This window comes from Lynx canadensis, chromosome B2, assembly GCF_007474595.2.
Source record: "Lynx canadensis isolate LIC74 chromosome B2, mLynCan4.pri.v2, whole genome shotgun sequence".
NCBI lineage: Eukaryota > Metazoa > Chordata > Mammalia > Carnivora > Felidae > Lynx > Lynx canadensis.
In genome coordinates this window covers 15036051-15050061 of record NC_044307.1, presented here as the reverse complement: position 1 = coordinate 15050061, position 14011 = coordinate 15036051, and the positions used below count along the sequence as shown (strand labels likewise).

The following is a 14011-nucleotide window of genomic DNA, read 5'->3' as shown; positions in this document are numbered from 1 at the left end:
CCTGGGGGTAGATGGGAGGATGAGCGTCACATCGGCATGTGATTGTGGAAACAGACTAGAGCTGGGAAATGTATCATCTACGCTGGGGTTTTGCACCATTTCTGGATGGTGTTTATATCTCTTCTAGTTTTGCGGTCTTGATGTCGATTTTCTTGTTGTTCTCCCTTAGTACTGAGTAAAACCCTTAGAAACTTGTAGCTTTCTCCTAAGCATGTCAAAATCAGTCAATCGATGAAGGACGCCAAGTCTAGATGTTTACATCTGCACCAGAGCTTAAAGAGGACAGTCCACCCTTAAGAGGCAGCATGGCAATCAGCAAAGTGAGTGACTCGGAGAGAATATACATGGGGTGCCTGGGGTGGCTCAGTTGGTTAAGTGTCCAAGGCCTGATTTCTTTTTTTCCTAAAATGTTTATTTATTTAATTTGAGGTGGGCAGGGGGAGATAGAGAGAGCTCGCACATGCAGGGGGTGGGGCAGAAAGAGAGAATCCCAAGCAGGCTTCATGCCGTCAGCACAGAGCCCAACTTGGGGCTCAATCTCACAAACTGAGCCACCCAGGTGCCCCTTGATTTTGGCTCTGGTTATGATCTCACAGCGCGGAGCCTCCTTGGGATTCTTTCTCCCTCTCTCTCTGCCCCTCCGCTGCTCACGCATGCCTAATCTCTCTCTCTCTCTCTCTCTCTCAAAGTAAATAAACATTTAAAAAAAGTCAGAGTGGGGGGGGGGAGATTTTCTTCCCAGAGGGAAAGTTTGGCATGTCTGAATTTCACTAAAGGGAGGAGGCAAGATTCTACTTCCTAGTGTATGTACTCCTAAACTCTTATATCACCTCCTTCATTATGCCAGGAAAACCTCTGCAAATAGGTAGTTAATCGATAAACTGCTTTTGCTTGTTTACTTTTGCTTTGTTTTGTGCTGCTCGGGACTCATAAGCAACGTGAAAGGAAAAAGTAATTTACTTCTTCATTTTGGTAAAGACAGCCAAGCCATTCTCCTCTCAATGCTAGGCTGCTTTTCCCGTGAGGTTGCTCATTTACTCTTGTGACACATATTAATTGAATTAATAAATTGAGTATCCACTGTCAGGCCCTGTGAGGCACTGGAAATACCACTGTGAGCAAAGAAAGACAAAAAGGTCATCTTCAGGGATGCTTACAGCCTGGTGGAGGGGAGACAATGGAATCCAATAAACAGCAGTGCATTTGAAACCTTCACTGGGATAATTGCTGTAGTGCTGTAAGAGCCTGGATCAGGAACAAGGGATCTCACACATCGGGGGGGAGAGCTGGGGTCAGAGAAGGCTTCCTTGAGGAAGTTACGATTGAGGGGAGCCGGGAAGGTTGAGAGGAGTTACTCTTGAGGGAATAGGGAAAGAACATTTCAGGAAGAGGGGACAGTCTTTGTTTTGAAAGAACAAGGCCATCGGGAGATTCAGCGGGAGTTGCTTGAAAGATGGCAAGGACGGTACCTAATGATGCTTCAGGAGGAACAGTCAGCTCATCCAAGTCTGGAAGAAGGGATGGCTTGAGGGGTCGGTAGGGAGGGTTGCTGCAGGGAGGAGACTCCTGGACCTTGATGGACGGCCACGCCCCAGAGGTGGGTGAACATGTGGGCGGAGGCAGAGGGCTACGTGTTGGGCCTTGAAACCATGAAAGGTTGCAGCGAGGGGCACTGCACCCCCCCCCCCTCGCCCCAGCTCCCTGCACCCAGTATCTGAATGTAGGAAAGGATGAACACTCAAAGGCTAATCTCACATGCACACAAAACCATGGAACAACACTGTAATAAGAGAAAGTGTGTGTGGAAGCCCCGACCTTTGTATCTGGAGCTAAAGCACTTAGGTTCGAATCTTAGCTCTATCATCAGCTTTTCTGCCTCGGGCATCACTTCCGTGGGTTTCCATTTCCCCACCAGTGAAGTAGGGATAACAGGGAAGATTTAAACTGGTTAAGGCTGGGCACCTGGGCGCCTCAGTAGGTTAAGCATCCTGGCTCTTGGTTTTGGCTGAGGTCAGCCATCTCACAGTTCGTGAGTTCAAGCCCTGTGACCGGTTCTGTATTTGGCAGCATAGATAGAGCCTGCTTGGAGTTCTCTCTCTTCCTCTCTCTCTGCCCCTCCCATGCATTCTCTCTCTGTCTCAAAATAAATAAACTCAAAAAAAAAGAAACTGGCTAAGGTATGTTAAGCGCTTACAAGTGTCTGTCACAAAGTAAGTGCCACATACACGTGGAGGGGGGCAGGGGGAGGGAAATAGTTAGATGTGAGGCCCTCCTCCCATATCCTTGGATTCCCTAAGCCCCTGAGGGGCTGCAAGAGCCTACAGGAGCAAGAGAGGCTTCCAAAGTGGGCTGAATTTCCAGCCAAACTAGGAAGTGGTTGAGGTCTGACACCAGAAAACAAATGTCAAGGTAACGTTTTTTGCACCCAGGTTCTCAGGCCACTTCCGGTTCAGATCCACGGGCACACCCGTAGGCAGTTCTACTGCAGGAAGGCTAGTGCTGGTGGTCAGCCTGAATCAAAAGGAAGAAACCTGAGCGATTTTAAGGGAAATCAGACACGTGGAGCCACTTGGGACACCCTGCCCTAGAGACCCTCAAACTGTTCCCTTGGGACACCCAGGTAAAGATCTCAGGGGTCGCTGCCCGGAAACCCGACTAACCATCTTTGGAGATTGCGTTTTCTAGTGTTTGAAGTGCTCTGTCCGGAAGCTGTGTGATCCGGCCGGAGGAAAGCAGGTAGTAATTCACGACACCTCGGGGAAGCGCGCAAAGACGCGGCAAGACACCGCCCCCGGCTCCGCTCCGCGGTCGCTGGCGGACAGACAGGAGCGGGGGTGGCCCCCGCCGTTCGCGAGCGCGGCCAGGCTGCGTGTCCGGCAGGGGCCGCTGCAGCGGGGCAGGTGGCCGGCCCGCCCCGCGGCCTCCACGGCCCGCCCCCCGCGTCAGGGCCGCCGCCGCCGCCGCCGTTCCCGCCTCCGGCAGGTGCGTGTCCGCGCGGCCCGCGGGCTCGGCGGCCCGTCCTCCGCTCCCCGCCGGGGGTCCCAACCCAGCACCGACCGGAGCGGACTCGAAGCTCCGCCGGCCGGGGCCGGCCGGGGGGCGGTGCCGGCGGGCGCATGCGCGCTCCCCTCTTCCGGGGCCCACGACGGGTGGGAGGGCGAGGGGGAGGGGAGCGGAGCTCGCTTCTGCGGGAGGACCCCGGGAGGCTCCCCGGGCGGGGCCGCGGCCCGTGCGGAGCCCCGAGCCCGGTGGTGGCACAGCTCGCGGGCACCTGCCGCCCGAGAGACGAGGGAGGGGGCAGGAAGCGAGGTTCAAAGTCACTCGGCCGGATCAGGTGGGCCTGGCGGGCCCCTCTGTAGGGGGAGCCGCAGGGGGGCTCCGAGTGGAGCCAGTGTGGCCACTGCAGCAGCCCGGGTCGCAGATGATGGTGGCCTGGGCCAGACTGGGGTGTGAGATGTGAAAGGGAGAGGTCAGGTTCAAGGAGACGATGCCTTAAGGCTTTGCGCGGAGAAGGTGTGGGGAAGGTTCTGGAGCTCAGGCGGGGCTGTGTGAGGTGGGAGCGCCTGTTGGACATTGGAGGGGCGGATGGGAGACCCAGAGAGGTAGGAGGAAAATCTGGAAAGTGTGGTGCCTGGAAACCAGAAGAAGCAAATGTTTCCTGTAGAAGTGATCAAATGGGTCAGAGGCTGGACGTGGCCAAGTAGGAGGATCCGGACGACCATTGGGTTTAGCAATGTGGATGGAGGTCACTGGTGGCCTTGACAAGAGCAATTGGTAGAGGGGTGAGGAATAAGTGTGCTAGTGGGGACTGGTACATTGCACTTAACTCCTAGGGTTTCAGAAATTATTTGTGTCGGTTTTTGCAGTTCCTTTGCAATAGACTTACGTATTTTAAATCAGTGTTTTTCTCTTGACTTCCTTTTACACTTGAATAGGGTCGTAAGCTTGTAGAAGGTAGACCACTCCGACCAGCACCCCCCCCCCCCCAAAGCAGATAAATGTTGGCACAGAAGATGTTTCCAATAAATACTTTGTGGGAGTATCTTGAAAATAGTCTTGTGTTCTGAGCATTTCCAATCTGGGAAGTAAATTTCAGGTGGCACTGCTGTATTTAATCTCTAGTCTGCACATTCACTGAAAGATTTGCAGAACATCTTTTAAATTGACGGAAAACTTAGCAAAATGGTTCCTACGCTCATTAAAAACATCATGTGAGATGTTCACCAATAAAACAGGAAGCGGAGTGGGTTTTGTGAGACCAGAAATTATCTCACTGATTGACTACTTCAGATAGACAATGAAAAACTTGCATTCTGAGACGCCTGGATGGCTCAGTTGGCTAAGCGTCCGACTCTTGATTTTGGCTCAGGTCATGATCTCACGGTTTGTGAGTTCGAGCCCCATGTCATGTTCTGCGCTATCAGCTTCGGATTCTCTCTCCCACTTTCTCTGTCCCTCGCCTGCTAGTTCTCTCCCTCTCTTTCTCTCTCTCTCTCTCTCTCTCTCTCTCAAAATAAACATTTAAAAGAAGGAAAACTTAGACTTTACTAATAAATTGATAAGTTAGTACGATAAAAGATTTGCAATACAAAGAATATAGATGTTTAGAAAGTATTTTAATTGTATTATCGTCCTTGAGTGTATGTATACATGCATATATATGTGGGGGGGGGACATTTGGCATAATTCACATAAGAACTAAAGCTATCTTCCCAAGAAGTACTTGCTGATTGCATTTCCTGGGCAAAGAAAATAGAAACTAGTGATTTTTAGAAATATTGAAATATGAGGGGCGCCTGGGTGGCACAGTCGGTTAAGCGTCTGACTTCAGCCAGGTCACGATCTCGCGGTCCGTGAGTTCGAGCCCCACGTCGGGCTCTGGGCTGATGGCTCGGAGCCTGGAGCCTGTTTCCGATTCTGTGTCTCCCTCTCTCTCTGCCCCTCCCCCGTTCATGCTCTGTCTCTCTCTGTCCCAAAAATAAATAAAAAACGTTAAAAAAAATAAAAAATAAATAAAAAAAAGAAATATTGAAATATGATCAAGTAAAATTTTTTTCTACTTTATGATGATTATTATTTGAGAGAGAGAGAGAGAGAGAGAGAGAGAGAGAGAGAGAGAGAATCCCAAGCAAGCTCCATGTCCCATGTGGAACTCAACCTGGGAATGGATCCCAGGACTGTGGGATCATGACCTGAGCAGAAATCAAGATTCTCCCCTTCTGACCCTCCCCTGCTCACTCGGGCTCTCTCTTTCTCTCTCAAAATGAATAAACATTTTTTTTTTTAAGAAAAAATAGGGGAAAAAAATATTTGTTTTCATTTCATAGCTATTTAGTAGAAGACTCATCATTGAGACCCTTGTGCAAAAGAGCTACGGACAAAGCAGTATTCCCAGCTGCTTTAGGTTGATGCCTCTGTTGCTTGGATCTTATTTCCTTAAATTCTTTACAATGCTTAATGACTTTTAACAATGTTTATTTATTTTGAGAAAGCGAGAGAATCCCAAGCAGGCTTCCCACGGTCAGCACAGAGCCCGCCCGACGCAGGACTCCGTTCCACCAACCGTGAGATCGTGAAGCAAGCCGAAACCCACGGTTGGACGTTTAACCGACTGAGCCCCCCGGGCGCCTCAAATTCCTAGTGACTTTTAAAATCCTACCTTCATGTCTGAGAAAAAAAATAAGACCGTTTATTCAGAAGCTAGCTACATGTCTTTGACAAGAAGTAGGCGAGTGTTTCATCGTATGGACGAACCACAGTGTTTCTACCCCCTTTGTAAGCTGATGGACGTTGGGTTTGCCTCCATGTTTTTGTCCTGGCACTGTGTGATGGACCCTGGTGTTCTGCTGTTGAACATAAATAATTTCCTAGAACACCAACATCACACAAGGCCACCCTGTGACCGGCGGTGAAACAGGACGAAAACAAGACAGCTCAGTGATTAGGTCTGAACCCAGACAAAAACAAGCACGTCTCCCAAGCCACAAAAATGACAAAACATTCTCCTGTCCCGGCTGATACGAGGGACTGCAGCTTCTTGACCAGTCGTGGTGCCAGCCCTTTTTTCCTCATTGCCCCTTTTCGGTAAGATTCACTAAAATAACCAAGGCATCGTGTTCTCTGACCGCATCCGGTCCAGAACGCGGTCCCGCTTCCATCAACCCTGCTTGACCTTCCGAACACACGCCTCGATCCTGTAATAAATCCTTTCGAAGGCTGTTACTGAGACACCCCGGAGGTCTCCATGGTGTTTCTCTCTCCCCGCAACCTGCCCAGCTACAGGAGAGCACTCGCACCGTAAACAACATACAGAGGCAAGTATGGTGGGTCCCTGCTTCCCCTCTTGTCTCCGGACATCCTATTTCCCACCCCACCTCCAACTCTTTTCACTTACTAGTTGGGAATTCTTCCACGTTTTTGTTTTTTTTTTAATTTTTTTTTTTCAACGTTTTTTATTTATTTTTGGGACAGAGAGAGACAGAGCATGAACGGGTGATGGGGCAGAGAGAGAGGGAGACACAGAATCGGAAACAGGCTCCAGGCTCTGAGCCATCAGCCCAGAGCCCGACGCGGGGCTCAAACTCACGGACCACGAGATTGTGACCTGGCTGAAGTCGGACGCTTAACCGACTGCGCCACCCAGGCGCCCCTCTTCCACGTTTTTAACGCAAATGCCAACGAGTACTGTGGTCCCGTAGTACTATGGTACCTCCTATCCCCTTTCTCTTACAAAACAGTATTTATATTCTGGAGACGTCTCTCCAGGTTAGAGAGGCTGTCTTGGGGCATCTGGTTGGGTCAGTCGGTAGAGCATCCAACTGTTGAACCCAGGTTGTGAATTCAAGCCCCCCATTGGCTATAGTGCTTACGTTAAAAAAAAAAAAAAAAAAGGTTAGAGACAATGTCTTTATTCTTTTTTTTTTTTTTTTTAACATGGGACATCTGCATACCGGACTGAGTTGTGGAATTAAATAGTCTGATTTGGCACTAACAGAGTTTTGAGCCTCATCTTTCAGACATTTATTTTTAACCTCTCCGAACATCCTCTGCTCCGCTGATACCGGCCCTCACTCTGAAGTCAGGGAGCTGTCTGCTTCTAAATATGGAATCAGCCAGCAAATCCCCTGTGATCACTTGGTTCATTTGTGTGTTTTAAAAATTTTTTTAAATGTTTTAATTTATTTTTGAGACACAGAGAGACCGAGCATGAGCAGGGGAGGAGCAGAGAGAGAGGGAGACACAGAATCCGAAGCAGGCTCCAGGCTCCGAGCTGTCAGCACAGAGCCTGACGTGGGGCTCGAACTCACAGACTGTGAGATCATGACCTGAGCTGAAGTCGGACGTTCAGCCGACTGAGCCCCCCAGGCGCCCCCATTTGTTTTTTTAAAAAAAAATTGTAGGAAACGACACATAACGTAACATTTAGCATCTTGGCCATTTTTAAGGGTACAGTTCAATAGTGTTCAGTAAGTACGTTCACGTTGTTACATAACCAATCTCCAGAACTCTCTTTATCTTACAAAACTGAAGCCCTATACCCATTACTTTTATTTTTAAACTATTTTATAGTTCACATACAGGAAAATGAACCCTTTTTTCGTGTGGTGTTCTGTGGGTTTTGACAGACAACAATCGTAACCGCCACCATAATCAACTTGTAGGACAATTCCATCACCCCCCAAAATCCCCTTGTGCCCCTTTGTGTGTTCACTCCTCCCTGCTCAGGTGACCATGACATATTTTCTGTCCCCATAGTTTTGTCCCTTCCAAAATGTCATATTGGTAGAATCGTACACACCTTCTTTTTTGTCAAGCTGCATGTTGTGACTATGCCATTGTGTTTACTGAACTCATCCCCCATAGGTGGACAGTTCGGTTGTTTCCAGTCTCCTGCTGTTAGTCAAACTGATCTAAAGAACAACCCTACAGATTCATCATTTTGGATGTGGGCAGGTCTCACTGTTTTACAAATTTCCTCACTTGGGATTGCTAGGGCAAAGGGAAAAATGCACTTGTAATCTTTTTTTTTATATTTTATCTTTTATTTTTTAAAATTTACATCCAAATTAGCATATAGTGCAACCATGATTTCAGGAGTAGATTCCTTAGTGCCCCTGACCCATTTAGCCCATACCCCCTCCTACACCCCCTCCAGTAACCCTCTTGGTTCTCCATATTTATGAGTCTCTTATGCTTTGTCCCTCTCCCTGTTTTTATGTTATTTTTGTTTCCCTTCCCTTATGTTCATCTGTTTTGTCTCTTAAAGTCCTCATGTGAGTGAAGTCGTATGATTTTTGTCTTTCTCTGACTGACTGATTTCGCTTAGCATAATACCCTCCAGTTCCATCCACGTCGTTGCAAATGGCAAGATTTCATTCTTTTTGATTGCCGAGTGATACTCCATTGTATCTATATACCACATCTTCTTTATCCATTCATCCATTGGACATTCGGGCTCTTTCCATCCTTTGGCTGTTGTTGATAGTGCTGCTATAAACATCGGGGTGCATGTGTCCCTTCGAAACAGCACACCTGCATCCCGTGCAGAAATGCCTAGTAGTGCAATTGCTGGGTTGTAAGGTTTTAGTTTTTTGAGGAACCTCCAGACTGTTTTCCAGAGTGGCTGCACCAGCTTGCCTTCCCAGCGCCTGTAATCTTGATAGGTTATCTTCCAAAGGGATTATGAAGTTTTGGTAAATGTTTTCTTTTTCTATTTTCTGGATCTACAGACTTTTTCATTCTGAGTCTATCCAACGGTTTGCCTCTAGATGGAAGTCAGCCCTGTCAACTACCCTTTTGATGTCATTGATCTAAATATTGTCTTTCTCTGTGTCTGTTTCCCTTTTATACGTTTCCTCAGGGATGGATAAGAATTTACTAACTGTGCTTTAAGTCACAAGTTCCTTTGACCTGATGTCATCTTGTTCCCATTCGTTGTCATAGTATGTGTCTTCCCTGCCTCGTTCTGTTCTCAGAGTTTACCTTCTCGTAGAAACTGTCTTTTGACCCAAAGTTGAGAAGACACACCTTTTTCTTACCTTTTCGTACGTTTTAAAAAGCAGAAGAACTTGTTTTCTGAATGAATTCTCACATCTTACCCCTTCCCAAGCCTCTAGGGCAGCGGTTCTCAAACCTGAACATTCATCAGAATCACTTGGAGACAGACGGGGGCCCCACCTGCAAAGTTTCTGAATCAGTGGATCTGCGGTGGAGCCCCTGACTTTGCAATTTCTAGTAAGATCTCAGGTGCTACTGCTGGTCTGGGGACCCGTCTTTGAGAACCACTGCTTCAGGGCACCTGGAACAGCTTGAAAACACAGACTGAAAACCGTTGCTTTAGAGGATGCATTCCCCTCAAGATCTGTTACTAATGATTTTTGTCAAGGGCCTTCTTACTTTTATATACACGTGTAGAAATAGAAGTTGACTGTTTTTGTTTGTGTCTGTGTTTTTTGTTTTTTTTTTCTGAAGCCCATCTCTGGAGTTAGGACTACAAAGAAAACCTGATGCAACCTCTTCAGATTGTCCCCTGTCGATTACTCTCCTGGCTGTATAGTGGACTGAAGTCTCCAGTCTCCACCAGAACCCGGATTTGCCCGACAATGGCTCGACCAAGTTCAAGTAGGTCTTTCTCAGCCTGCCACTCCTTTATCTCTGGTGGAATTTAAAGTACCTGAACGTTCCTACACTTTGAGGGGGTAATGTCTGTAGTGGAGTGGGTGCTGGGCAAGATTTTGGAGAAAGCCACACTGCCCTCCTGCCCTCAGGCAAGCCCCCTGCAGGTCACAATCTGGGATCATCTCTTGGTAGGTCAAGTGCAAGCCCATTGAAGACATTTTATTGCTTCTCCCAGAATGTTTGCATTCAAGCTTCTCACATAAGATTTGCATTTAAATTTTTTTTAATGTTTGTTTTTGAGAGAGAGGGGAGGGGAGAGGCAGAGAGAGAGAGAGACAGAGAGAATCCTAAGCAGGCTCCCAGCTGCCAGCGCAAAGCCCGACGTGGGGCTCAGACCCACAAACTGTGAGATCGTGACTTGAGCTGAAGTCATATGCTCAACTAACTGAGCCACCCGGGCGCCCTGATTTGTACTTTAAAATCCTCACCTCTCAGCAGGAGGGGAAAGCAGGAGACTGTCCTACAGGGTAATGTGGAGTAGATTTTCTACTTCAGAGATAAGATTAAAAAAAAATTTTTTTTTTCAACGTTTTTTATTTATTTTGGGACAGAGAGAGACAGAGCATGAACGGGGGAGGGGCAGAGAGAAAGGGAGACACAGAATCGGAAACAGGCTCCAGGCTCCGAGCCATCAGCCCAGAGCCTGACGCGGGGCTCGAACTCACGGACCGCGAGATCGTGACCTGGCTGAAGTCGGACGCTTAACCGACTGCGCCACCCAGGCGCCCCAAAAAAAAATTTTTTTTTAATGTGTGTTTTTGAGAGAGAGAGAGAGAAGGGAGAGTGCGAGTGGGGGAGGGGCAGAGAGAGAGGGAGACACAGAATCCCAAGCAGGCTCCAGGCTCCCAGCTGTCAGCACAGAGCCTGATGCAGGGCTCAAACCCACGAACCATGAGATCATGACCTGAGCGGAAGTCGGACACTCAACCGACTCAGCCACCCAGGCACCCCTTGATAACGACTTTTTTTTGAGTTTACTTATTGATTTTGAGAGAGAGAGCAAGCTGGGGAGGGGCAGACAGAGAGAGAGAGAGAGAGAGAGAGAGAGAGAGAGGGAGAGAGTTACAGGCAGGTTCCGTGATGGCAGCACAGAGCCCGATGTGGGGCTCCATCTCATGAACTGTGAGATCACGGCCTGAGTTGAAATCAAGAGTTGGACGCTTAACCAAGTGAGCCACCCAGGCGCCCCGAGGTAGGATTTGTCTGCAGGGAGTATAGAGTCTAACAGATTTATATACTAAAAGGACCTTGGATGAGCCTGTTCAAGAGTGCTGAATCCAGGGTGGCATTGAAAGGCCAAGCTGACCTCTTTTTGCCTCATTTTCAACTTCTGGATTTTTCTAATCCTGCAAGTGTGCTCAGACATAACGGCCCCTGCTTCTGTTTGCCCACCCTCAGAAATAAAAAAAAAAAAAGAAAAACCCAATCCCTTGGTACTCCTGGCTGTGGAGAACAGGGCAGGCTGCTAGAGGCTGTAGTGAGACCCACGGTTGTGCCTGGCTTCTGCCCAGAGCGGGCCGTCTGGGTTTGGAAGTGCAAAGTGTCCTGCTGTGTTTTCCTACGGTAGTTAGGAAATGTTCTTTTCTTGTCTTCTTTTCTTTTCTTTTCTTTTCTTTTCTTTTCTTTTCTTTTCTTTTCTTTTCTTTCCTCTTCTCTTCTCTTCTTTTTTCTTTTCTTTTCTCCTCCTCCTTTTTCTTCTTTTAGGATTTCGCACCACATTAACAGTATTATATCTTACATCCTGTTTTCCAAGAACCAAACCTAAGTTGCCCTTTTTGTTTCTAGACATTGCTTTTAAAGTGGGACCTTTTAAAGGAGTCACTTGGACCTGGGATCTTTTCATCAGTGGGATGACAAGAGTTTACATTTCAGGTGAAAAAGACTCTTAGGGCTGGGGAAAGTTTTATGGGCGAACTTTGAAGTCCTTGAGGATCTTTGTAGGGTTTGAACCCAGGAGTCGCACAAATGGCCCCGAGTAAAATACTTGCCCGTTTTCTTATGAAGCATCTTGTTCTTTCAGGGGATTAGATCAGACTGCAAACCCCAATCTACCCAGACGGGGTTCCTTTTCTCCTGGTTGGTCAGCTTTAGTGGGCTTCATTTCTCACGGTGGTCTATCTCCCAAAGGGACGTGAGCGTGGGCTGAGCTTTGGTGTGGTTGGCAAGTGGTTGGGCTGGTTATACCCCAGGAACAGTGTGCCAGCACCATCTTCAGTCCTTTGAGATTTGTGCTGCCAGAAACGTGGTCCCGGAGAAGCTTCAGGAATGTGGTAGGAGAGGGAGTAGTGAGCCTCTGCGTCTTTGCTTCTGAGAGTCTGTTTTCACTCCCTGTGCATTCTTACCAGCAGCCGGAGAGGAAGGGACGGGGAGGGCAGGTTGGGTCTTTATTGAGATTCTCACCCTGGGCCAGGCGTGGAGGTGACTCTGGGCTTGTAAGGGAGGCGTCGTGGATGTATGAGAAACCAGCAGGATCTGTCTTCCCAGCCTGGGGCACAGAATGAAGCCACATTCCTTTCATGTCTAAGTTCATTGTCTCTCCGCCCCCATCCTGCTATCCTTTCTCCTTTCTCCCATCCTCCTGTCATGGGCGCCATCTCTCAGGGGATGCTCATCCCGTCCAGGGGTCAACCTTGGTCACCACTGCCTCCAGCAGGAGACCAGAAAACCTTCTGTCTGCATCCGCTGAAGAACTCGTTTGCTCTTTTGCGAGAATCTGCAGAGCAGGAGCCCAGGTTAGCCACTCCCAGAAGACGTCAGTGTCAAGGGGCCACAAGCAGTGTTGGTCCGGCTTTTGCTTCTCCAGCGGGAGGGCAGAAGGGGGACTTTCTCTTCTCCTGGCAGCTTGTGCTCAGCTCTGCACCGCTTGGGCCCGGCCTCCGGGGGCCCCAGCACCACTCAATGGCGTCACCAAGTCATTCTTAACCAGGGACAAGGACATTTATTGCAAGGGCGGACTCTCCCTTGTGGTCCACGCACGGTGCTTGGTGCGGAGCCTGGGGCGTGGTGCGCCCTCACTGAAGGACGGTTGCTGCTGCCTCTGTTGGTCAGAGCTGGAGAGGGAGAAGGCCTGGAGGTACAGAACAAGGCCCCCCATCCCAGACAGCGAGCCAGCTGTAGTCTGTGACCTGCTCTCCGGTTATGCTCCGGGTTCACCTGCTTTTTGTGACCCCAAGTCCCTGGTGATGTCTTGCTGAAAGATCCAACTGTTGCTTGAGTTGTAAAGAACGTTGTCCAGGTTTGGAGCTGAGCATCTGTTCGCAGGGGAGGGAGCCTCACCCTCAGCTTGTAATGATGCCGAGGGGACGCTGCAATTAGCAAGATCCCCAAAGGGAAGGGGATCTGGGGAGGAAGGGGTCCAGTGGGCCTGAGGTGAACCCTCCTACACTAGCTTGTTTTTACTGTTAGGAAGGAGGATGCGTCCCATCCATTAGCTGCTAAAAACCCCTGCGAGAGCCTGCTCTGGGGAAGGCAGTACTGTGCACATCAAACAGCTAGGGCCTCAGAGGCCACTTGTTTGCATCGGATCTCACAGGTGGATGGATGGGAGGCAGAGCTGAGATCGGAAGCCAGTGTCATGTGCCTGAAGCCCCTACTTTGTTTTTTTGTCCCTTAAGTTTATCTATTCGGAGAGAGACAGAGCATGCCTGTGGGGGAGGGGCAGAGAGAGAGAGAAGGAGAGAGAGAATCCGAGCAGACAGCGCAGAGCCTGATGCAGGGCTGGAACCCACGAACCCGTGAGATCCTGCCCTGAGCCAAAATCAAGAGTCAGACGCTCAACCGGCCGAGCCAGCCAGGCTCCTGCCCCTGCTTCTTAAGCCGCTGTCCGGTCTCACATCAGGCCACACGGGTGGCATCTTCGTGGCATTGGAATGATTTTTATTTGGGTATCCTAAAATATAATTTCACGCAAGGTCAAGTCAAAATATGAACGACTGATACAGAATATAAATGTCCAAACGGGACGGTGGATTTATAAAGATTTTATGCTCTCTTTAGGTATGGCTGATTTTCGGAAGTTTTTTGCAAAAGCAAAGCACATAGTCATCATTTCGGGGGCTGGCGTTAGTGCTGAGAGTGGGGTTCCGACCTTCAGAGGAGCTGGGGGCTATTGGAGAACATGGCAAGCTCAGGTGAGTGATGTTTCCAGAATACCGAGAGGTTCTACTGAAGGAAGCACAGTTTGACTCAGAGCCTGATGCCTGGCCCAGAGGGAAAAAAGATTTGAAATTGACCATGACTCTTGTCCTTATTCCTTTTGGCCTCAACACAAAGTCTGTATGATTAGGGTCTCAGGCCTAAGCAAAGCAGCCACTTTCCTTACTTTCTAGATATG

At 48.8% G+C, this 14011-nt stretch overlaps 1 protein-coding gene across 7 annotated transcripts in view; it reads left to right on the top strand.

The window, feature by feature from the left end:
- The first annotated feature begins 2483 nt into the window (after positions 1-2483).
- The window catches only part of SIRT5 (sirtuin 5), a 40740-nt gene continuing 29212 nt past the window's right edge, over positions 2484-14011 (top strand). Inside the window, exons 1-5 of one of the 7 annotated variants that reach the window (XM_032593109.1) lie at positions 3187-3334; positions 6140-6314; positions 9472-9621; positions 11464-11550; positions 13675-13808. In XM_032593109.1, the coding sequence (XP_032449000.1) occupies positions 9507-9621; positions 11464-11550; positions 13675-13808 (336 nt within the window). In that variant the 5' untranslated portion in view covers positions 3187-3334; positions 6140-6314; positions 9472-9506. Of the gene's footprint in view, positions 2621-2930; positions 2983-3185; positions 3335-6139; positions 6315-9471; positions 9622-11463; positions 11551-12334; positions 12411-13674; positions 13809-14011 lie in introns of those variants that run through there. The other 6 variants (XM_030314817.2, XM_030314818.2, XM_032593110.1 and 3 more) reach the window with 6 other exon arrangements.